Source organism: Triticum urartu, chromosome 7A, assembly GCF_056163025.1.
Source record: "Triticum urartu cultivar PI428250 chromosome 7A, HENAU_Tu73, whole genome shotgun sequence".
In the NCBI taxonomy this organism is placed as follows: Eukaryota; Viridiplantae; Streptophyta; class Magnoliopsida; order Poales; family Poaceae; genus Triticum; species Triticum urartu.
The window spans coordinates 52432114-52450004 of NC_141879.1; the positions used below are offsets into that span (position 1 = coordinate 52432114).

General features: G+C 43.6%; 1 protein-coding gene across 1 annotated transcript; it reads left to right on the plus strand.

Moving 5' to 3' along the window:
- Positions 1-12753: 12753 nt before the first annotated feature.
- On the plus strand, positions 12754-13119 carry LOC147957634 (uncharacterized). Its single transcript, XM_087531794.1, has one exon. It carries the CDS (start codon positions 12754-12756, stop codon positions 13117-13119), a length of 366 nt encoding a protein of 121 aa, XP_087387920.1.
- The last annotated feature ends 4772 nt before the right edge of the window (positions 13120-17891 follow it).

A 17891-nucleotide genomic window follows, 5' to 3' on the forward strand; every position in this document is an offset into this window, starting at 1 on the left:
TGCTCGGCGACAAGGTGTGCGTCGACCGGCTCGACAACCGCACGCTGGAGCGTGACCACACCAAGACCTTTGCCTGTTGGTTCTGGGTGTGGGACATGTCTTTCATCCCCACCAGGCACACCTACTGGAAGCTTCCGCGAGGCGCCGGATGGGTGGAGGAGATGGACGGATTCACGCCATCGGACCGGAGGGTGGGACCTCCTCCGGGCGTGACGCGGTACGACCTCCTCATCCACGTGGATCACATCGAAGACTGGTCCCCACGCTCCCATCGCTCCTCCCACTCCGCGCAGAGTGGGCTGCCATCCTCCGGCTCCGACGACGACGAGCTACTGCTACCACTACAAGAAAATTGAGATACTGTGACGAAAATCCCGGTGACGATGGTGGATAACGTCACACAAGTACCCAATGTGTGATGTTTTCATAGGTGGCGTCACTGATTACTGCAAATCGGCGATGATAGACGTCACTTAATCGCTTCAGCCCATGAGCGCACCTGGCTACCAATTTCTTTGACGGTTTGGTAATTTTCATGACGGACCTACTAGAGTCATCGACTATAATGAATGTGTGAAGATCACATTTTTGTCACGTAACATCTGGCAATGGGACCCGTCATAGCTGCTTGACGGGTTATTGAGCGGTATGACCCGCGTAACGGTGTTGGCAATAGGACCCATCATAGTTTATTCATATACTACTAACCGTAGTAAATATTTTGTTATATTTAATATAAATATGTAATGGTGAGTGAAAGCTTCTTTTGTTGCCTCTAATATAAATAGGAATTGGTTGGGCAAAAAAACATGAATCGTGCGTTTGTTGTTTGGGCAAAAAAAATAATGGAATCATGAGTTGACGGAAAAAGTTTGGTAACAGGGAACTTGAACCTGGGACCATTACTTTCTCAAATAACGGCGTTTCTAATAGTAGAGTTTAGATGCTAAGGTAAATTATACTACAAAAATATTTATTATGTTATTGGACTATATACGCTTATAGCATTGAGCAAGTTAGTTATTTCTTCTTTCCTAAAAAAAAGTTAGTTATTTCTTCCGGGGCGTGTGTGATTCGATCTATAGGTTAATTATTCTTTTATTTTATTTTGACATGTATAGGCTAGTTTTTTTTTTGAACCAATAATAGTCCGTTCGTCTATTGTTTGTTCTATAAATGGCGTCGCTCGGTTCCGTCTGGCTGCTCGTAACTTCATTTTTGTTTTTTGAGGTCTGCTCGTACCTTCATATTTGACGGGCATAGAGTAGCCCGTGGCTTGGTGCCAAGCCGAGCAACACACCTTTTTTTAGAGTTTTCTACGTGGGCTGAAGCCCGCTCAAACCCGCCTATAAGCTTTCTCCTCCCCGAGCGAAACCCTACCTATCCGATCTCGCTTTCTCTCGCTCGTGTGGCGGCAGCCCTAGATTGGAGGCAACCAAGCGCGACGACGGCGGCCGGAGTAGCTGCTCTCTCCTCCCTCTCTCGTTGAGTTCCTTCAGGGCGCCCTACTGCGGAAGCTGCTCATTGCGTCTGGGCCAGCCATGGCGCGCGGCAGCAGAGCTAGTGTGCGCCGTGGCCGGACTAGATCACTAGACTGGTCGCGCGGCGGCGGTCTAACCAGCGTGCGTGATGTGCGTTCCCACTTCCCAGTGTGAGTACTTGCATACGTCCTCCGATCCCTACTGCAGGATTGAACTCTCTGGTGCCATTCCTCTATACAGTTCTCAATTGCATCGGTGCAAGTGAGGTAGAGGACGAGGCATGGTGATGTGGGTATTCGGTTATGGCTTCCCGGAGTGAAACCCCCAGTTCGCCTATGATTAACTAGTGAGTCGGGCCGCTGTCGTCTAACCTCCCGCACTTCCACTAGTAGAAAATGAAGCTTTAAAACCGGTTCATAAGGGCCTTTAGTACCGGTTCCATAACCGGCACTAATTGGTGGGCATTAAAGGCTGCCCCCCTTTAGTATCGGTTCGGCACGAACCGGTGCTAAAGTGCCACCACATGGCGTGAGCTCGCGCCCTGATATGGGGGACCTTTAGTACCGGTTGGTGTTACCAATCGGTGCTAAAGGTTTTTTTTATTTTGTCTGGTTGACCTTCTGTTTTTTGATTTTGTCACTTCTGAGATACAACTCGTTGACCCTCTGTTCTTGGGTTTTGTCCGTCAGATTGACATGGAGCACAGACCACAGGGGGCACGCCGGAGTTCCGCGGGAGGACCTTGAAGCTCGACCAACAACCTAGGTTAACATGTGTACGACCCTCAACCCTCAACAGAGTTCTTAATGGTCAATCGTAAGATGCTTGTTTTCTTTTAGACAGTGAGATGCTTGTATAGTTGTACTTATTTGCTAGGTCAGATAGTCATTCTCTGTATCCTTAATCTTGAACTAGAGTATGGAAGCTAGTTTATACGTGTCACTAAATTGAAAATTGTAAGCTGAATTAATATTGTACCTGCTCCGATTTATCTTTTAGAGAAATTATTATGAGAGATAGTACATGTGAAATGGGTTAGTAAGGAGTAAATGGTTAGCTGCAGTAAAATATTGGCAACTTTGTTTAAGGGAGTAATAAATATATTTGCAAGTGAATTAATGTTATAGAACTGTGGTTGGAGTTTTATGAGCGGTTCAGCATGATTTTGGCAAATTACTAATGGAGAACTAATTCACTGAACTCATTTGTGGCAATGAGAAGTGATACTGACTATATATGGTAGTAAATGAGTTTCTTTTACCATAGTGTAATTGTAAGTAATTTAGTTTCAGATGGAAGTATCTCATTGATCACACTTCCCATCAGTGTGTGCCAAGGACAACACCTAAGCTATGAAAAAGGTATTCATGATTTCTTCACTGTTCTAGGCTGCCTGAAGGTTTCTTCCTTCGATGCTTTGTCGAATATTTTGTTTTTCCGCACCATTTTAATTTGCGAAGGAGTACCTACTACAAATGCTAATTTGTTTCTCTCTAGATTTTGAACTTTAAGTTGATCTATTATTTATGTGTGGCCTCTTAATTCCAATACTTCTCCACTTTCTGGTGTATTGATACATGTTTATTCCAATATAATATTTTAGATGACCTTTGTTGCTCACAAATACGACATGTTTAGTTCTGTTCATATCACTTGTTAGAAAAGTACTAACATGTCTTTTCTCTTAAGATTCCAACCTAGAGCTCCAAGTTATAACTTGCATGTTGTTCTTTGTTGCAATAGTAGATGGTTTTCTGTAACTCATTCATACTAATATATTTATGTCTTTGTTTTCCAATAGGTTGATTCGTAAGTCATGTTTCAAGAAGTTGATATGAACAAGGAAGATCAGAACAACTCTAGCTGCCTTTAAGAAGTCATGAGAAGTGGCATCCAAAAAAGGTTCCAAATTTTGATGAAGGTGGGAGCTAAGAGTCACACCAACAAAGACCCTATTGATGACCTCAAAAATTAAAAAAGATGTTGTATTGGATAAATGTAGCTTGGGGTATATTGGATGTGGCATTTAAGTGAGATGTGTAATATGCATGTTGTTTAGAGACTAGTTGGTTTGTAATGTGATGAGAAAATTGGTCAATGGAAAGATGGACTTAAAAAGACCACAAGCTCATAGTATGTTTTGAATCGGCCAAGGCCAAACTAATATTATAGGAAAAAACTATAAAGAAAATAATTCTTAAAAAGCTAGTAGAAAATGGCAACTGCTCATAAAAAGAAGTGGGCTAGATTAGCTACTATTGCGTTGCAAATTGGCTATGGCCCACCTAAAAATCTGATCCAAAAATAGAAAATGAGCTTAATTATTGGGCTTGGCCCATTTGAAACCAATCGCGCATTAGCACACCAAAAATCTAGTGACGATAGTTTCGTCACCAAAGGTCCCATATTCGGTGACGTTTTTTGCGTGCTGCGTAACTATGAATAATCTGTGACGGGGATTCCGTGACGATGCTAGTGACGCGTGAAAAATGTCACACATCAATATTTGTGACATATTTAGCTATTACGTGACATTATCTAGCTCGTCACAGTAGGCCCAATCTCTTGTAGTGTACTTCTTGAGCACTTGCGTTGGTTTTCCCTTGAAGAGGAAAGGGTGATGCAACAAAGTAGCGTAAGTATTTCTCTTAGTTTTTGAGAACCAAGGTATCAATCCAGTAGGAGGCCACACACTAGTCCCTCGCACCTACACAAACAAATAAATCCTCGCAACCAATGTGATAAGGGGTTGCCAATCCCTACACGGTCACTTACGAGAGTGAGATCTGATAGATATGATAAGATAATATTTTTGGTATTTTTATGATAAAGATGCAAAGTAAAATAAAAGGCAATAAAAATAACTAAGTGTTGGAAGATTAATATGATGGAAAACAGACCCGGGGGCCATAGGTTTCACTAGTGGCTTCTCTCAAGAGCATAAATATTCACGGTGGGTAAACAAATTACTATTGAGCAATTGACAGAATTGAGCTTAGTTATGAGAATATCTAGGTATGATCATGTATATAGGCATCATGTCCGAGACAAGTAGACCGACTCCTGCCTGCATCTACTACTATTACTTCACACATCGACCGCTATCCAGCATGCATCTTGAGTATTAAGTTCATAAGAATAGAGTAATGCTTTAAGCAAGATGACATGAGGTAGAGGGATAAACTCATGCAATATGATATAAACCCCATCTTGTTATCCTCGATGGAAACAATACATTACATGCCTCGCTGCCCCTACTGTCACTGGGAAAGAACACCGCAAGATTGAACCCAAAGCTAAGAACTTCTCCCATTGCAAGAAAGATCAATCTAGTAGGCCAAACCAAACCGATAATTCGAAGAGACTTGCAAAGATAACCAATCATATAGAAAAGAATTCGGAGAAGATTCAAATATTGTTCATAGATAAACTTGATTGTGAATCCACAATTCATCGGTCTCAAGAAACACACCGCAAAAGAAGATTACATCGAATAGATCTCCACAAGAGAGGGGGAGAACTTTGTATTGAGATCCAAAAAGAGAGAAGAAGCCATCTAGCTAGTAACTATGGACACAAAGGTCTGAGGTAAACTACTCACACTTCATCAGAGGGGCTATGGTGTTGATGTACAAGCCCTGCGTGATCGATGCCCCCTCCGGCGGATCTCCTAAAAAGCCCCCAAGATGGGATCTCGTGGATACAGAAAGTCACGGCGGTGGAATTAGGGTTTTTGCTCCGTATCTGGTAGTTTGGGGGTACGTCAGTATATATAGGAGGAAGGAGTACGTCAGTGGAGCAACAGGGGGCCCACGAGGGTGGAGGGCGCGCCCCCCTACCTCGTGGCCTCCTGGTTGATGTCTTGACATAGGGTCCAAGTCCTCTGGATCACGTTCGTTCCGAAAATCACGTTCTCGGAGGTTTTATTCCGTTTGGACTCCGTTTGATATTCTTTTTCTGCGAAACTCTGAAATAGGCAAAAAAAACAACAATTCTGGGCTAGGCCTCCGGTTAATAGGTTAGTCCCAGAAATAATATAAAAGTGTATTATAAAGCCCAATAATGTCCAAAAAGAATATAATATAGCATGGAACAATCAAAAATTATAGATATGTTGGAGACGTATCAAGCATCCCCAAGCTTAATTCCTGCTCGTCCTCGAGTAGGTAAATGATAAAAATAGAATTTTTGATGTGGAGTGCTACTTGGCATAATTTCAATGTAATGATTCTTAATTGTGGTATGAATATTCAGATCCGAAAGATTCAAGATAAAAGTTCAATATTGACATAAAAATAATAATACTTCAAGCATACTAACTAAGCAATTATGTCCTCTCACAATAACATGGCCAAAGAAAGTTCATCCCTACAAAATCATATTGTTTAGTCATGCTCCATTTTCTTCACACGAGAATGCCCTCATCATGCACAACCCTGATGACAAGCCAAGCAATTGTTTCATACTTTAGTAATCTCAAACTTTTTCAACCTTCACGCAATACATGAGTGTGAGCCATGGATATAGCACTATGGGTGGCAAAGGATATAATGATGGGGGTTATGTGGAGAAGACAAAAAAGGGAGAAAGTCTCACATCAACGAGGCTAATCAATGAGCTATGGAGATGCCCATCAATTGATGTTAATGCAAGGAGTAGGGATTGCCATGCAACGGATGCACTAGAGCTATAAATATATGAAAGCTCAATAGAAGAAACTAAGTGGGTGTGCATCCAACTTTCTTACTCAGGAAGACCTAGGGCATTTGAGGAAGCCCATTGTTGGAATATACAATCCAAGTTCTATAATGAAAAGTTCCCAGTAGTATATGAAAGTGACAAAACAAGAGACTCTCTATCATGTAGATTATGGTGCCACTTTGAAGCACAAGTGTGGTAAAAAGGGTAGTAACATTGTCCCTTCTCTCTTTTTCTTCATTTTTTTGGGGCCTTCTCTTTTTTATGGCCTTTCTTATTTTTTCCTCACTTGGGACAATGCTCTAGAGAATGATGATCATCACACTTCTATTTATTTACAATTCAATGATTACAACTCGATACTAGAACAAAGTATGACTCTATATGAATGCCTCCGGCGGGGTACCGGGATATGCAATGAACCAAGAGTGACATGTATGAAAGTATTATAAATGGTGGCTTTGCTAGAAATACTATGTCAACTACATGATCGTGCAAAGCAATATGACAATGATGAACGTGTCATGATAAACGGAACGGTGAAAGGTTGCATGGCAATATATCTCGGAATGGCTATGGGGATGGCATAATAGGTAGGTATGGTGGCTGTTTTGAGGAAGATATAAGGAGGTTTATGTTTGAAAGATTGTATCATATCACGGGGTTTGGATGCACCGGCGAAGTTTGCACCAACTCTCAATGTGAGAAAGGGCAATGCACGGTACCGAAGAGGCTAGCAATGATGGAAAGGTGAGAGTGCGTATAATCCATGGACTCAACATTAGTCATAAAGAACTCACATACTTATTGCAAAAATGTACAAGTCATCAAAAACCAAGCACTACGTGCATGCTCCTAGGGGGATAGATTGGTAGGAAAAGACCATTGCTCGTCCCCGACCGCCACTCATAAGGAGGACAATCAAAGAACACCTCATGTTTAAAATTTGTTACATAACGTTTATCATACGTGCATGTTACGGGACTTGCAAACTTCAACACAAGTATTTTTAAAATTCACAACTACTCAACTAGCACAACTTTGATATCACTACCTCCATGTCTCAAAACAATCATCAAGCATCAAACTTCTCTTAGTACTCAACACACTCATAAGAAAGTTTTTACTAGTCTTGAATACCTAGCATATTAGGATTATTTAAGTAAATTACCATGCTATTTAAGACTCTCAAAATAATATAAGTGAAGCATGAGAGAATAATAGTTTCTATAAAACAAATCCACCACCATGCTCTAAAAGATATAAGTGAAGCACTAGAGCAAAAACTATATAACTCAAAAGATATAAGTGAAGCACATAGATTATTCTAATAATTTACGAATCATATGTGTCTCTCTCAAAAGGTGTGTACAGCAAGGATGGTTGTGGTAAACTAAAAACCAAAGACTCAAACCATACAAGACGCTTCAAGCAAAACACATATCATGTGGTGAATAAAAATATAGCTCCAAGGAAAGTTACCGATGGAAGTAGACGAAAGAGGGGAGGCCTTCCGGGGCATCCCCAAGCTTTGGCTTTTAGGTGTCCTTAGATTATCTTGGGGGTGCCATGGGCACCTCCAAGCTTAGGCTCTTGCCACTACTTGTTCCATAATCCATCAAATCTTTCACCCAAAACTTGAAAACTTCACAACACAAAACTTAAAGTAGAAAATCTCGTGAGCTCCGTTAGCGAAAGAAAACAAAACACCACTTCAAGGTATTGTAATGAACTCATTATTTATTTATATTGGTGTTAAACCTACTGTATTCCAACTTCTCTATGGTTTATAAACTATTTTACTAGCCATAGATTCATCAAAATAAGCAAACAACACACGAAAAACAGAATCTGTAAAAAAAACAGAACAGTCTGTAGTAGTCTGTAACTAACACAAGATCTGGAACCCCACAAATTCTAAAATAAATTTCTGGACGTGAGGAATTTATCTATTAATCATCTGCAAAAATAATTAACTAAATATCACTTTCCAAATAAAAATGGCAGCAGTTCTCGTGAGCGCTAAAGTTTCTGTTTTTTACAGCAAGATTAAAAAGACTTTCCCCAAGTCTTCCCAACTGTTCTACTTGGCACAAACACTAATTAAACACAAAAAACACAACCAAAACAGAGGCTAGATAAATTATTTATTACTAAACAGGAGAAAAAATCAAGGAATAAAAATAAAATTGGGTTGCCTCCCAACAAGCGCTATCGTTTAACACCCCTAGCTATGCATAAAAGCGAAGATAGATCTAGGTATTGCCATCTTTGGTTTTTGGGAACAAAAGAGCAAACTTGCTATCTATGGAATTAATCTTTCTATTTTGATAAAGAACATGGCTATTAATGGTATAAGAAAGATTAAGTATGTTATGGAAATTTGATCTAAGCTAGCCTTCATCTCTTTGATAGATTCATTTTGGTAAGAGAGCAAAAGAGATGTAGATTCAACTTTCTCATTCATGGGGTGCCCAAATATGGTTTTCATCTTTTCATTAGTGTCTATGGCATCCCCTTCAAGAAAACCTTCTTCAAATATAGAATCTAGGACATGCTTAAAAGAAGAAGGTAGGGCAACATAAAAGCTTTTTAAGTAAATTTCAATTTGGTATTGAGGCACATAGCTAGCCCTGATCCTTAATAGTCTATCCCAAGCATCTTTCAAAGATTCATCAAGTAAATAGCGAAAAATTCTGGAATCATCTTCATCAAAATTATTAAGATTCTCATTGATAACTCTGGTAGGTCTTTCCATAGCATCTTTATTTATGAGTTTAGAGAGAATATAAGGATTGTCCAAAGTACTAAAACTCGGGAGAGAACCCCCAACCCTTTTTCATTCCGACATAGTGGAAGAAAGGTGAATAGAGAAAGAGAGGGAGGATGGAGATAGAGGGCGAATAAAACGGCAAGGGTGAAATGGGGTGAGAGGAAAACGAGAGGCAAATGGAAAATAATGTAATGTGGGAGATAAGGGTTTGTGTTGGGTACTTGGTGTGTTGACTTTTGCGTAGACCTCCCCGGCAACGGCACTAGAAATCCTTGTTGCTACTTCTTGAGCACTTGCGTTGGTTTTCCCTTGAAGAGGAAAGGGTGATTCAGCAAAGTAGCGTAAGTATTTCCCTCAGTTTTTGAGAACCAAGGTATCAATCCAGTAGGAGGCCACGCACGAGTCCCTCGTACCTACATAAACAAATAAATCCTCGCAACCAACGCGATAAGGGGTTGTCAATCCCTACACGGTCACTTACGAGAGTGAGATCTGATAGATATGATAAGATAATATTTTTGGTATTTTTATGATAAAGATGCAAAGTAAAATAAAAGGCAATAAAAATAACTAAGTTTTGGAAGATTAATATGATGGAAAATAGACCCGGGGGCCATAGGTTTCACTAGTGGCTTCTCTCAAGAGCATAAATATTCAAGGTGGGTAAACAAATTTCTGTTGAGCAATTGACAGAATTGACAATACTTATGAGAATATCTAGGTATGATCATGTATATAGGCATCACGTCCGAGACAAGTAGACCGACTCCTGCCTGCATCTACTACTATTACTCAACACATCAACCGCTATCCAACATGCATCTAGAGTATTAAGTTCATAAGAACAGAGTAACACTTTAAGCAAAATGACATGATGTAGAGGGAATAACTCATACAATATGATATAAACCCCATCTTGTTATCCTCGATGGCAACAATACAATACATGCCTTGCTGCCCCTACTGTCACTGGGAAAGGACACCGCAAGATTGAACCCAAAGCTAAGAACTTCTCCCATTGCAAGAAAGATCAATCTAGTAGGCCAAACCAAACTGATAATTCGAAGAGACTTGCAAAGATAACCAATCATACATAAAAGAATTCAGAGAAGATTCAAATATTGTTCATAGATAAACTTGATCATAAACCCACAATTCATCGGTCTCAACAAACACACTGCAAAAGAAGATTACATCGAATAGATCTCCACAACAGAGGGGGAGAACTTTGTATTGAGATCCAAAAAGAGAGAAGAAGCCATCTAGCTAGTAACTATGGACCCGAAGGTCTGAGGTAAACTACTCATACTTCATCGAATGGGATATGCTGTTGATGTAGAAGCCCTCCATGATCGATGCCCCCTCCGCCGGAGCTCCGGAAAAGGCCCCAAGATGGGATCTCGTGGATACGGAATGTCACGGAGGTGGAATTCGGGTTTTTGCTCCGTATCTGGTAGTTTGGGGGTACGTAGGTATATATAGGAGGAAGGAGTACGTTGGTGGAGCAACAGGGGGCCCACGAGGGTGGAGGGAGCGCCCCCCCTACCTCATGGCCTCCTGGTTGATGTCTTGACGTAGGGTCCAAGTCCTCTGGATCATGTTCGTTCCGAAAATCACGTTCCCGAAGGTTTCATTCCGTTTGGACTCCGTTTGATATTCTTTTTCTGCGAAACTCTGAAATAGGCAAAAAAACAGCAATTCTGGGCTAGGACTCCGGTTAATAGGTTGGTCCCAAAAATAATATAAAAGTGTATAATAAAGCCCAATAATGTCCAAAACAGAATATAATAGAGCATGGAACAATCATAAATTATAGATACGTTGGAGACGTATCAGCTGCCGCGCACCTACCCCGGCACCTGGACCGTGCATGTGGAGGACGGCCAGCGCGAGGAGCCGCATAGGCGGCAGGCCCGCGCCCCGGTGGTGGACACTGGATGTCGAGGCATGCCCCTCGGCGGCTCCAGTCGTGACCCCGACAACGACGGTGCCGGCAGAAGATCATGGAAGGACACGCTGCTGGGCCGCGGACGCAGCCACCAAGCTCAGGTGGAGGTCACGTCCAGGGAGCACCGTGTCCGCAGCCGCTCGCCACCGACGCGTCACCGCTCTGGCAGTTCCAAGGGGCAGGGGCGCAAGACCAACAGCCACGGGTGCAAGACCAATGACCACGGGCTCAAGAAGAGTGTAAGAAAGGGCACGACCGCGACCGCCCCGGCACTGCCTACTCAGCTCAGCTTTGAATCTCTCAACGACGACCTCGAGCAGTTCTTCCCCTAGGCAAAGAAGCCAATCACTGCCATGGCGACGGCCAAGGCTGACGCTGCCCACCTCGAGGCCGAGATTGAGGCTGTGTTGGCATCGCCGCTGGAGTTCTCTGATAGAGTGAAGGGGCAGCATGAAGATGCTCGGACGGCAGGTCCGGATCATTTCGGGCCAACGTTGTCCGGTCCATCCCATAATCCCGCAAGCTTCAACTGCAGAACACCCACGGCCGCAACAACAGTCCAAATGCAGCTCGGAGAGATAACTGAACAAGTGTGCCATTTGGAGCTCCAAGACCCTGGCTCTGCAGCTCGAGACCTCTTCACCAGCCCTACCCCAGCCCTGCTGCCACTGCCACCGTCCAGAAGGTACCCGGCTCCGGCCAAGTCCAGAGCAACTTCCATGCCGCCCCCATGCGAGAGTGCTTGTCAGGCTGCTCAGAACAACACCACGCCTGTCGCTGAGCACGCCACGCTACGCCTGGTTAAGGGCATGGGTCTGATGGGGCCAAAGGAGAAGATGACAGCCAAAGCAGCTAAAGCCCTCATCCGTAGGTTCGACGAGCCGCTTTCGGACATCAACGTCATCGCCAAGCTGACAAGGCTCAACAAGGAGGCACTGCGTGTGGCCGTGGGCATGGCAGGGCCTGAAGTTAAAGCCAAGGAGGTCGTAGTGTAGTCATGTTAGCGCTCCTCCTTATCTATAGTAGTTTCCGACAGCGGCCGGCAGTAGGCCGGCTCGAGATAGGTTTAGTTCATCTCTGTATTAGTAGTGGTAGGTGGTTTAGTTATCGTCATCGAGATTTGGGGTCTATTGGTGGTCGACGACGCCCCTAGGCCAAAATGGCTGTGTATCAGTTGCATTTGCAGTTTTCTATCAATGAAACTAGCTGTCGGAACTCGTCCATGGTGTTGCTGTTTCTGGAGATGTTTTCGGTTCCTGATGAGTAGTACAAAGTGTGCAATTCTAAGCTGGAACATTAGGGGGTTGAACACGCCAGCCAGGCGAACGGCTGTGCGACAGATCGCAGAAGCTCGGCGGGCAAACATTCTCTGTTTGCAGGAAACCAAGCTAGAAACATGGACGCCCAGTGTTGTTAGAGAACTAGGAGGATCCAGATTAGATGGTTGTGTCGTTCTACTGGCGATCGGCACTAGAGGAGGGATTGCCGTCCTTTTGGATAAGAGCATGATGAGTTTCGCAACACACGCAGTGGGAAGCTTCTCAATCACCGGAAAAGTGTCTCTGCTCGAGGACGGACTAGATTTCTGGCTCACAACTGTTTATGGGCCAGTGGATGACACAAGAAAGGATGATTTTCTTGCTAAGGTTGCTCATGCGGCGCCACCACAAGGAGAACCCTGGCTTCTAAATGGAGACCTTAACACCATTTATGAAGCCCGTGACAAGAGCAACCTCAATCTGAACAGGAGGATCATGGGCATGTTCAGGGCAGCAATTGACAGAGCAGGTTTGAGACAGATCAAATGCAAAAACAGGAGGTTCACATGGACAAACGAGTGAGAAAATCCAACGATGGTTAGCATTGAGAAGGTGTTCTGCAACTCAGAATGGGATGCCCTCTTCCCTTCATTCGTGCTGATGGCCATGGCAACAGCATGCTCAGATCACTACCCACTGTTGCTTGCAAACATTGCGGTGCCACGCAAAAGAGCTGCATTCCATTTGGAATCTTTCTGGCCATGTTTTCCCCACTTCCAGGAAACAGTTGAAAGAGTCTGGCAGCGCCCAGTTAACCACACCTGCCCAATCATCAGGCTCAAGAAGAAGATGCAGAGGATGGCACACGACCTGAAAATTTGGGCAAAGACTCTTTTCAGCGATGCAAAGGTTCAGTTCCATTTGGCGTGTGAAGTGATCTTGAGACTTGACGTAGCTTAAGAGAAAAGAGGGCCGACACAACAGGAATTCTGCCTAAGGAAGCAATTAAAACTGCGAACCCTTGGACTGGCTGTAGTGGAGAGGTCAAGGAAAAGACAGGCATCAAGACTAACCTGGCTCAGGGCGGGAGATGCATGAACGGCCTTCTTCCAAGCAAAGATGAATTCCATAAGGAGGAAGAACTTTATTCATTCTCTGCAAATGGAAACGAGTACAGCCACTACTCATGAGGAGAAGACAGCAATGTGATACCTCTTGGGCACTGCGTTGGTTTTCCCTTGAAGAGGAAAGGTTGATGTAGTAGAGCAGCGTAAGTATTTCCCTCAATTTTTGAGAACCAAGGTATCAATCCAGTAGGAGGCCACACACGAGTCCCTCACACCTACACAAACAAATAAACTCCTCGCAACCAACGCGACAAAGGGGTTGTCAATCCCTTCACGGTCACCTACGAGAGTGAGATCTGATAGATATGATAAGATAATATTTTTGGTATTTTTATGATAAAGAGAAATAAAGATGCAAGTAAAATAAATGGAAAAGCAAATAACTAAGTATTGGAAGATTAATATGATGGAAAATAGACCCAGGGGCCATAGGCTTCACTAGTGGCTTCTCTCGAGAGCATAAGTATAAAGGTAGGTGAACAAAATACTGTTGAGCAATTGACAGAATCGAGCATAGTTTTGAGAATATCTAGGTATGATCATGTATATAGGCATCACGTCCGAGACAAGTGGACCGACTCCTGCCTGCATCTACTACTACTACTCCACACATCGACCGCTATCCAGCATGCATCTAGAGTATTAAGTTCAAGACAACAGAGTAACGCTTTAAGCAAGATGACATGATGTAGAGAGATAAACTCATACAATATGATATAAACCTCATCTTGTTATCCTCGATAGCAACAATACAATACGTGCCTTGCTGCCCCTACTGTCACTGGGAAAGGACACCGCAAGATTGAACCCAAAGCTAAGCACTTCTACCATTGCAAGAAAGATCAATCTAGTAGACCAAACCAAATTGATAATTCGAAGAGACTTGCGAAGATAACCAATCATACATAAAAGAATTCAGAGAAGATTCAAATATTGTTCATAGATAAACTTGATCATAAACCCACAATTCATCGATCTCAACAAACACACCGTAAAAGAAGATTACATCGAATAGATCTCCACAAGAGAGGGGGAGAACTTTGTATTGAGATCCAAAAAGAGAGAAGATGCCATCTAGCTAATTACTATGGACCCGTAGGTCTGAAGTAAACTACTCACACTTCATCGGATGGGCTATGGTGTTGATCTAGAAGCCCTCCATGATCGGTGCCCCCGCCAGCGGAGCTCCGGAAAAGGCCCCAAGATGGGATCTCGTGGATACAGATAGTTACGGCGGTGGAATTAGGGTTTTAGCTCCGTATCTGGTAGTTTGGGGTACGTATGTATATATAGGAGGAAGGAGTACATCGGTGGAGCAACGTGGGCCCCATGAGGGTGGAGGGCGCGCCTGGGGGGGTAGCCGCGCCCCCTACCTCATGCCTTCCTGGTCGATTGCTTAACGTAGGGTCCATGTCCTCTGGATCATGTTCATTCCAAAAATCACTTTCCGGAAGGTTTCATTTCGTTTGGACTCCGTTTGATATTCTTTTTCTGCGAAACCATAAAATAGGCAAAAAAAAACAACAATTCTGGGCTGGGCCTCCGGTTAATAGGTTAGTCCAAAAAATAATATAAAAGTGTATAATAAAGCCCAATAATGTCCAAAACAGCATATAATATAGCATGGAACAATAAAAAAATTATAGATATGTTGGAGACGTATCACAATTGCTCACAATCACTTCGCTAACCTATTGGGAAAAAAGGAAGAAAGACAGTGCTCCATCAACTGGGAGGAGTTGGATATGCCAAATATGCAAAACGAGGGGCTGGACAATCCTTTCTTGGAACCTGAAGTCTGGGCTGCTATAATGGCATCTCCATCTGAGAAAGTGCCAGGGACGGACGGCTTCTCGGGAATTTTCTTTAGAGCTTGCTGGGGCACTATAAAAAATGATGTTATGGCAGTTTTTGATCACTTCTACAACCTAGCCGAAGGCAACTTTGCTGAAATCAACTCAGCTATGATCGCTCTCATTCCCAAGAAGGATGGGGCCACCAGAATGAATGATTTCGGGCCTATAAGCCTGATACATTCCATTGCAAAACTGATCACAAAAGTGTTATCCATGAGACTGGCGGCCGTCATCAATAAGTTTATCTCGCCTTTTAAAACGACCTTCCAGCGCGGGAGATGTATCCATGATAGCTATCTATACGTGCAGAATTCTGTTCGAACTCTTCATAGAAATAAAACTCCAGCGCTTCTTCTCAAGTTAGATATAGCTGGGGCCTTCAATAGCATAGCATGGGAATATCTTTTAGAGCTGCTTCAGATGTTGGGTTTCTCGGCCAGATGGAGGGATTGGATCGCACTGCTGCTGTCTTCTTCCACCTGGTCCTGCATCATCAACAGCGACCCAGGAGACATCATCATCCATCTTCGTGGACTCCGGCAAGGGGATCTCCTCTCGCCGCTGCTCTTCATTCTTTGCGTAGACCCTCTCCATCGCCTCCTGGATGCGGCCACTAGGGCGGGCGTGTTGAACCCCATCCCGGGCGCGGCGGCGAGGATGCGCACAAGCTTATACGCTGACGACGCCGTAATCTTCATCAACCCTGCACGACAAGAAGTGGACAGCCTTGTCGAACTGCTTCGGTTTTTCGGCGATGCTAAGGGGCTCCGGGTCAACCTTTCTAAATCTCTCGTGGCTCCTTGTAACGCCCTCGATGCGGCTATAGCTCCTACGTGTCGAGGCATGACTTAGAGGCATAACCGCATTGAAAGCAATGTCGCAAGTTAGGCCATCTTCACAACATCCCATGTAATATAGATAATAAAAGGGGAGATACATAGTTGGCTTACACTCGCCACGTCAATCAAAGTACATAAATAGCATTATATCAAACAAACACTCATGGCCCGACTATGGCACCAAAATAAAAGATAACCCAACATGCGACACGGTCCCGATCAGCCCAACTGGGCACCACTACTGATCATCAGGGAAAGACACATAGTATCGGCGTGAGTCCTCGTCGAACTCCCACTTGAGCTCAAGCGCGTCATCTGGAACGGTATCATCAGGCCCTGCATCTAGTTTGGAAGTAATCTGTGAACCACAGGGACTCAGCCCATGACAAGCTCTCACGGTCAATGAAGGAATAGACCTCCTCCCGAGACATTCCGATCAGACTCGGTATCTCGGTTCTATAAGACACTTCGACAAGTTAAAACAAATCCCGATAGGAGCTGCACATATCTCGTTCTCAGGGCACACTCAGATGAGCTCTCCATACAACTAAAACCAAACGTCGAGTTTCCCCGAGGGGGTGCTGCACAGGACTCTAGTTTGGACCAACACTCAGAGGAGCACTGGCCCAGGGGGGCTTAAAATAAGATGACCCTCGGGCTCCGGAAACCCAAGGGAAGAAGAGGCTAGGTGGCAAATGGTAAAACCAAGGTTGGGAATTGCTGGAAAAGCTTTAATCAAGGCGAACTATCAAGGGGTTCCCATTATCACCCAACCGCGTAAGGAACGCAAAATCCGGGAACATAACACCGATATGACGGAAACTAGGGCGGCAAGAGTGGAACAAAACACTAGGAGAGAGGCCGAGCCTTCCACCCTTTACCAAGTATATAGATGCATTAAGATAACAAGATAATATAATGATAACCCAACAAGTAAATAATGTTCCAAGAAGGAACGGTCTCCAATCTTCACCTGCAGCTAGCAACGCTATAAGAGGGGCTGAGCAAAGCGGTAACATAGCCAATCAACGGTTTGCTAGGACATGGTGGGTTAGAGGTTTGACATGGCAATTTGGGAGGCATGATAAGTAAGTGGTAGGCATCGTAGCATAGGCATAGCAAAAGAGCGAGCATCTAGCAAAGCAAAGATAGTAGTGATTTCGAGGGTATGATCATCTTGCCTGCAAAGTTGTCAGAGTTGACTGGATCCTCGAAAGCAAACTCAACGGGCTCCTCATTAGCGAACTCGTCTCCCGGCTCTACCTAAATAAGACAAACAAGCAAACGGAATGCAACCAACCACGTGCAAAGCTCAAACAGTATGATGCAAAGATAGTATGCTATGCGGGATGCAATATGCGATGCATATGCAAGATTTGACAAAGAATGCATGAACCTGGCCTCAACTTGGAAATACAAGTGTGCCACTGGAAAGGTGAGATGAAATCTCTTGAAAACGATATAAAGAACGCCGGAATCGGAGTTACGGTTTGGAAATGGCAAGCGATTCAAATATGACCACGTCCTGCGATTTACAGCAAGTAGCCATCTAAATGCAACAAGATGAACATGCTACAGCACCCAAACATGGCATCAAAATACATGGTAGGGATCCATTCATGATGCTTAACAAAAGACTAGCACTGAGCTATGGCCAAATCATCCATTAACAGGTTTAAACAAGCATGGCAAAAATGCATTTGACAAACAGATTTCAGACTTAGTGAAATAAACACTTGTCTGGAATTTCAGATCAGATAGCACTCTTTGGAGCATGAAAACTATATCCTACCGGACCTGAACATGGCAAAGTAAAGCATGGCATGGAGCTACTCAAAGAGCTTAACAAAAGTCCCTTAGTGACCTTGAGCCAAAAGGGATCGGAAAATACACTTGCAAGCATGTGAACA

What these genes read in the sequence shown, in the direction of transcription:
- LOC147957634 (XM_087531794.1), top strand. Translation starts at nt 12,754, where the DNA reads ATGGTTAGCATTGAGAAGGTGTTCTGCAACTCAGAATGGGATGCCCTC.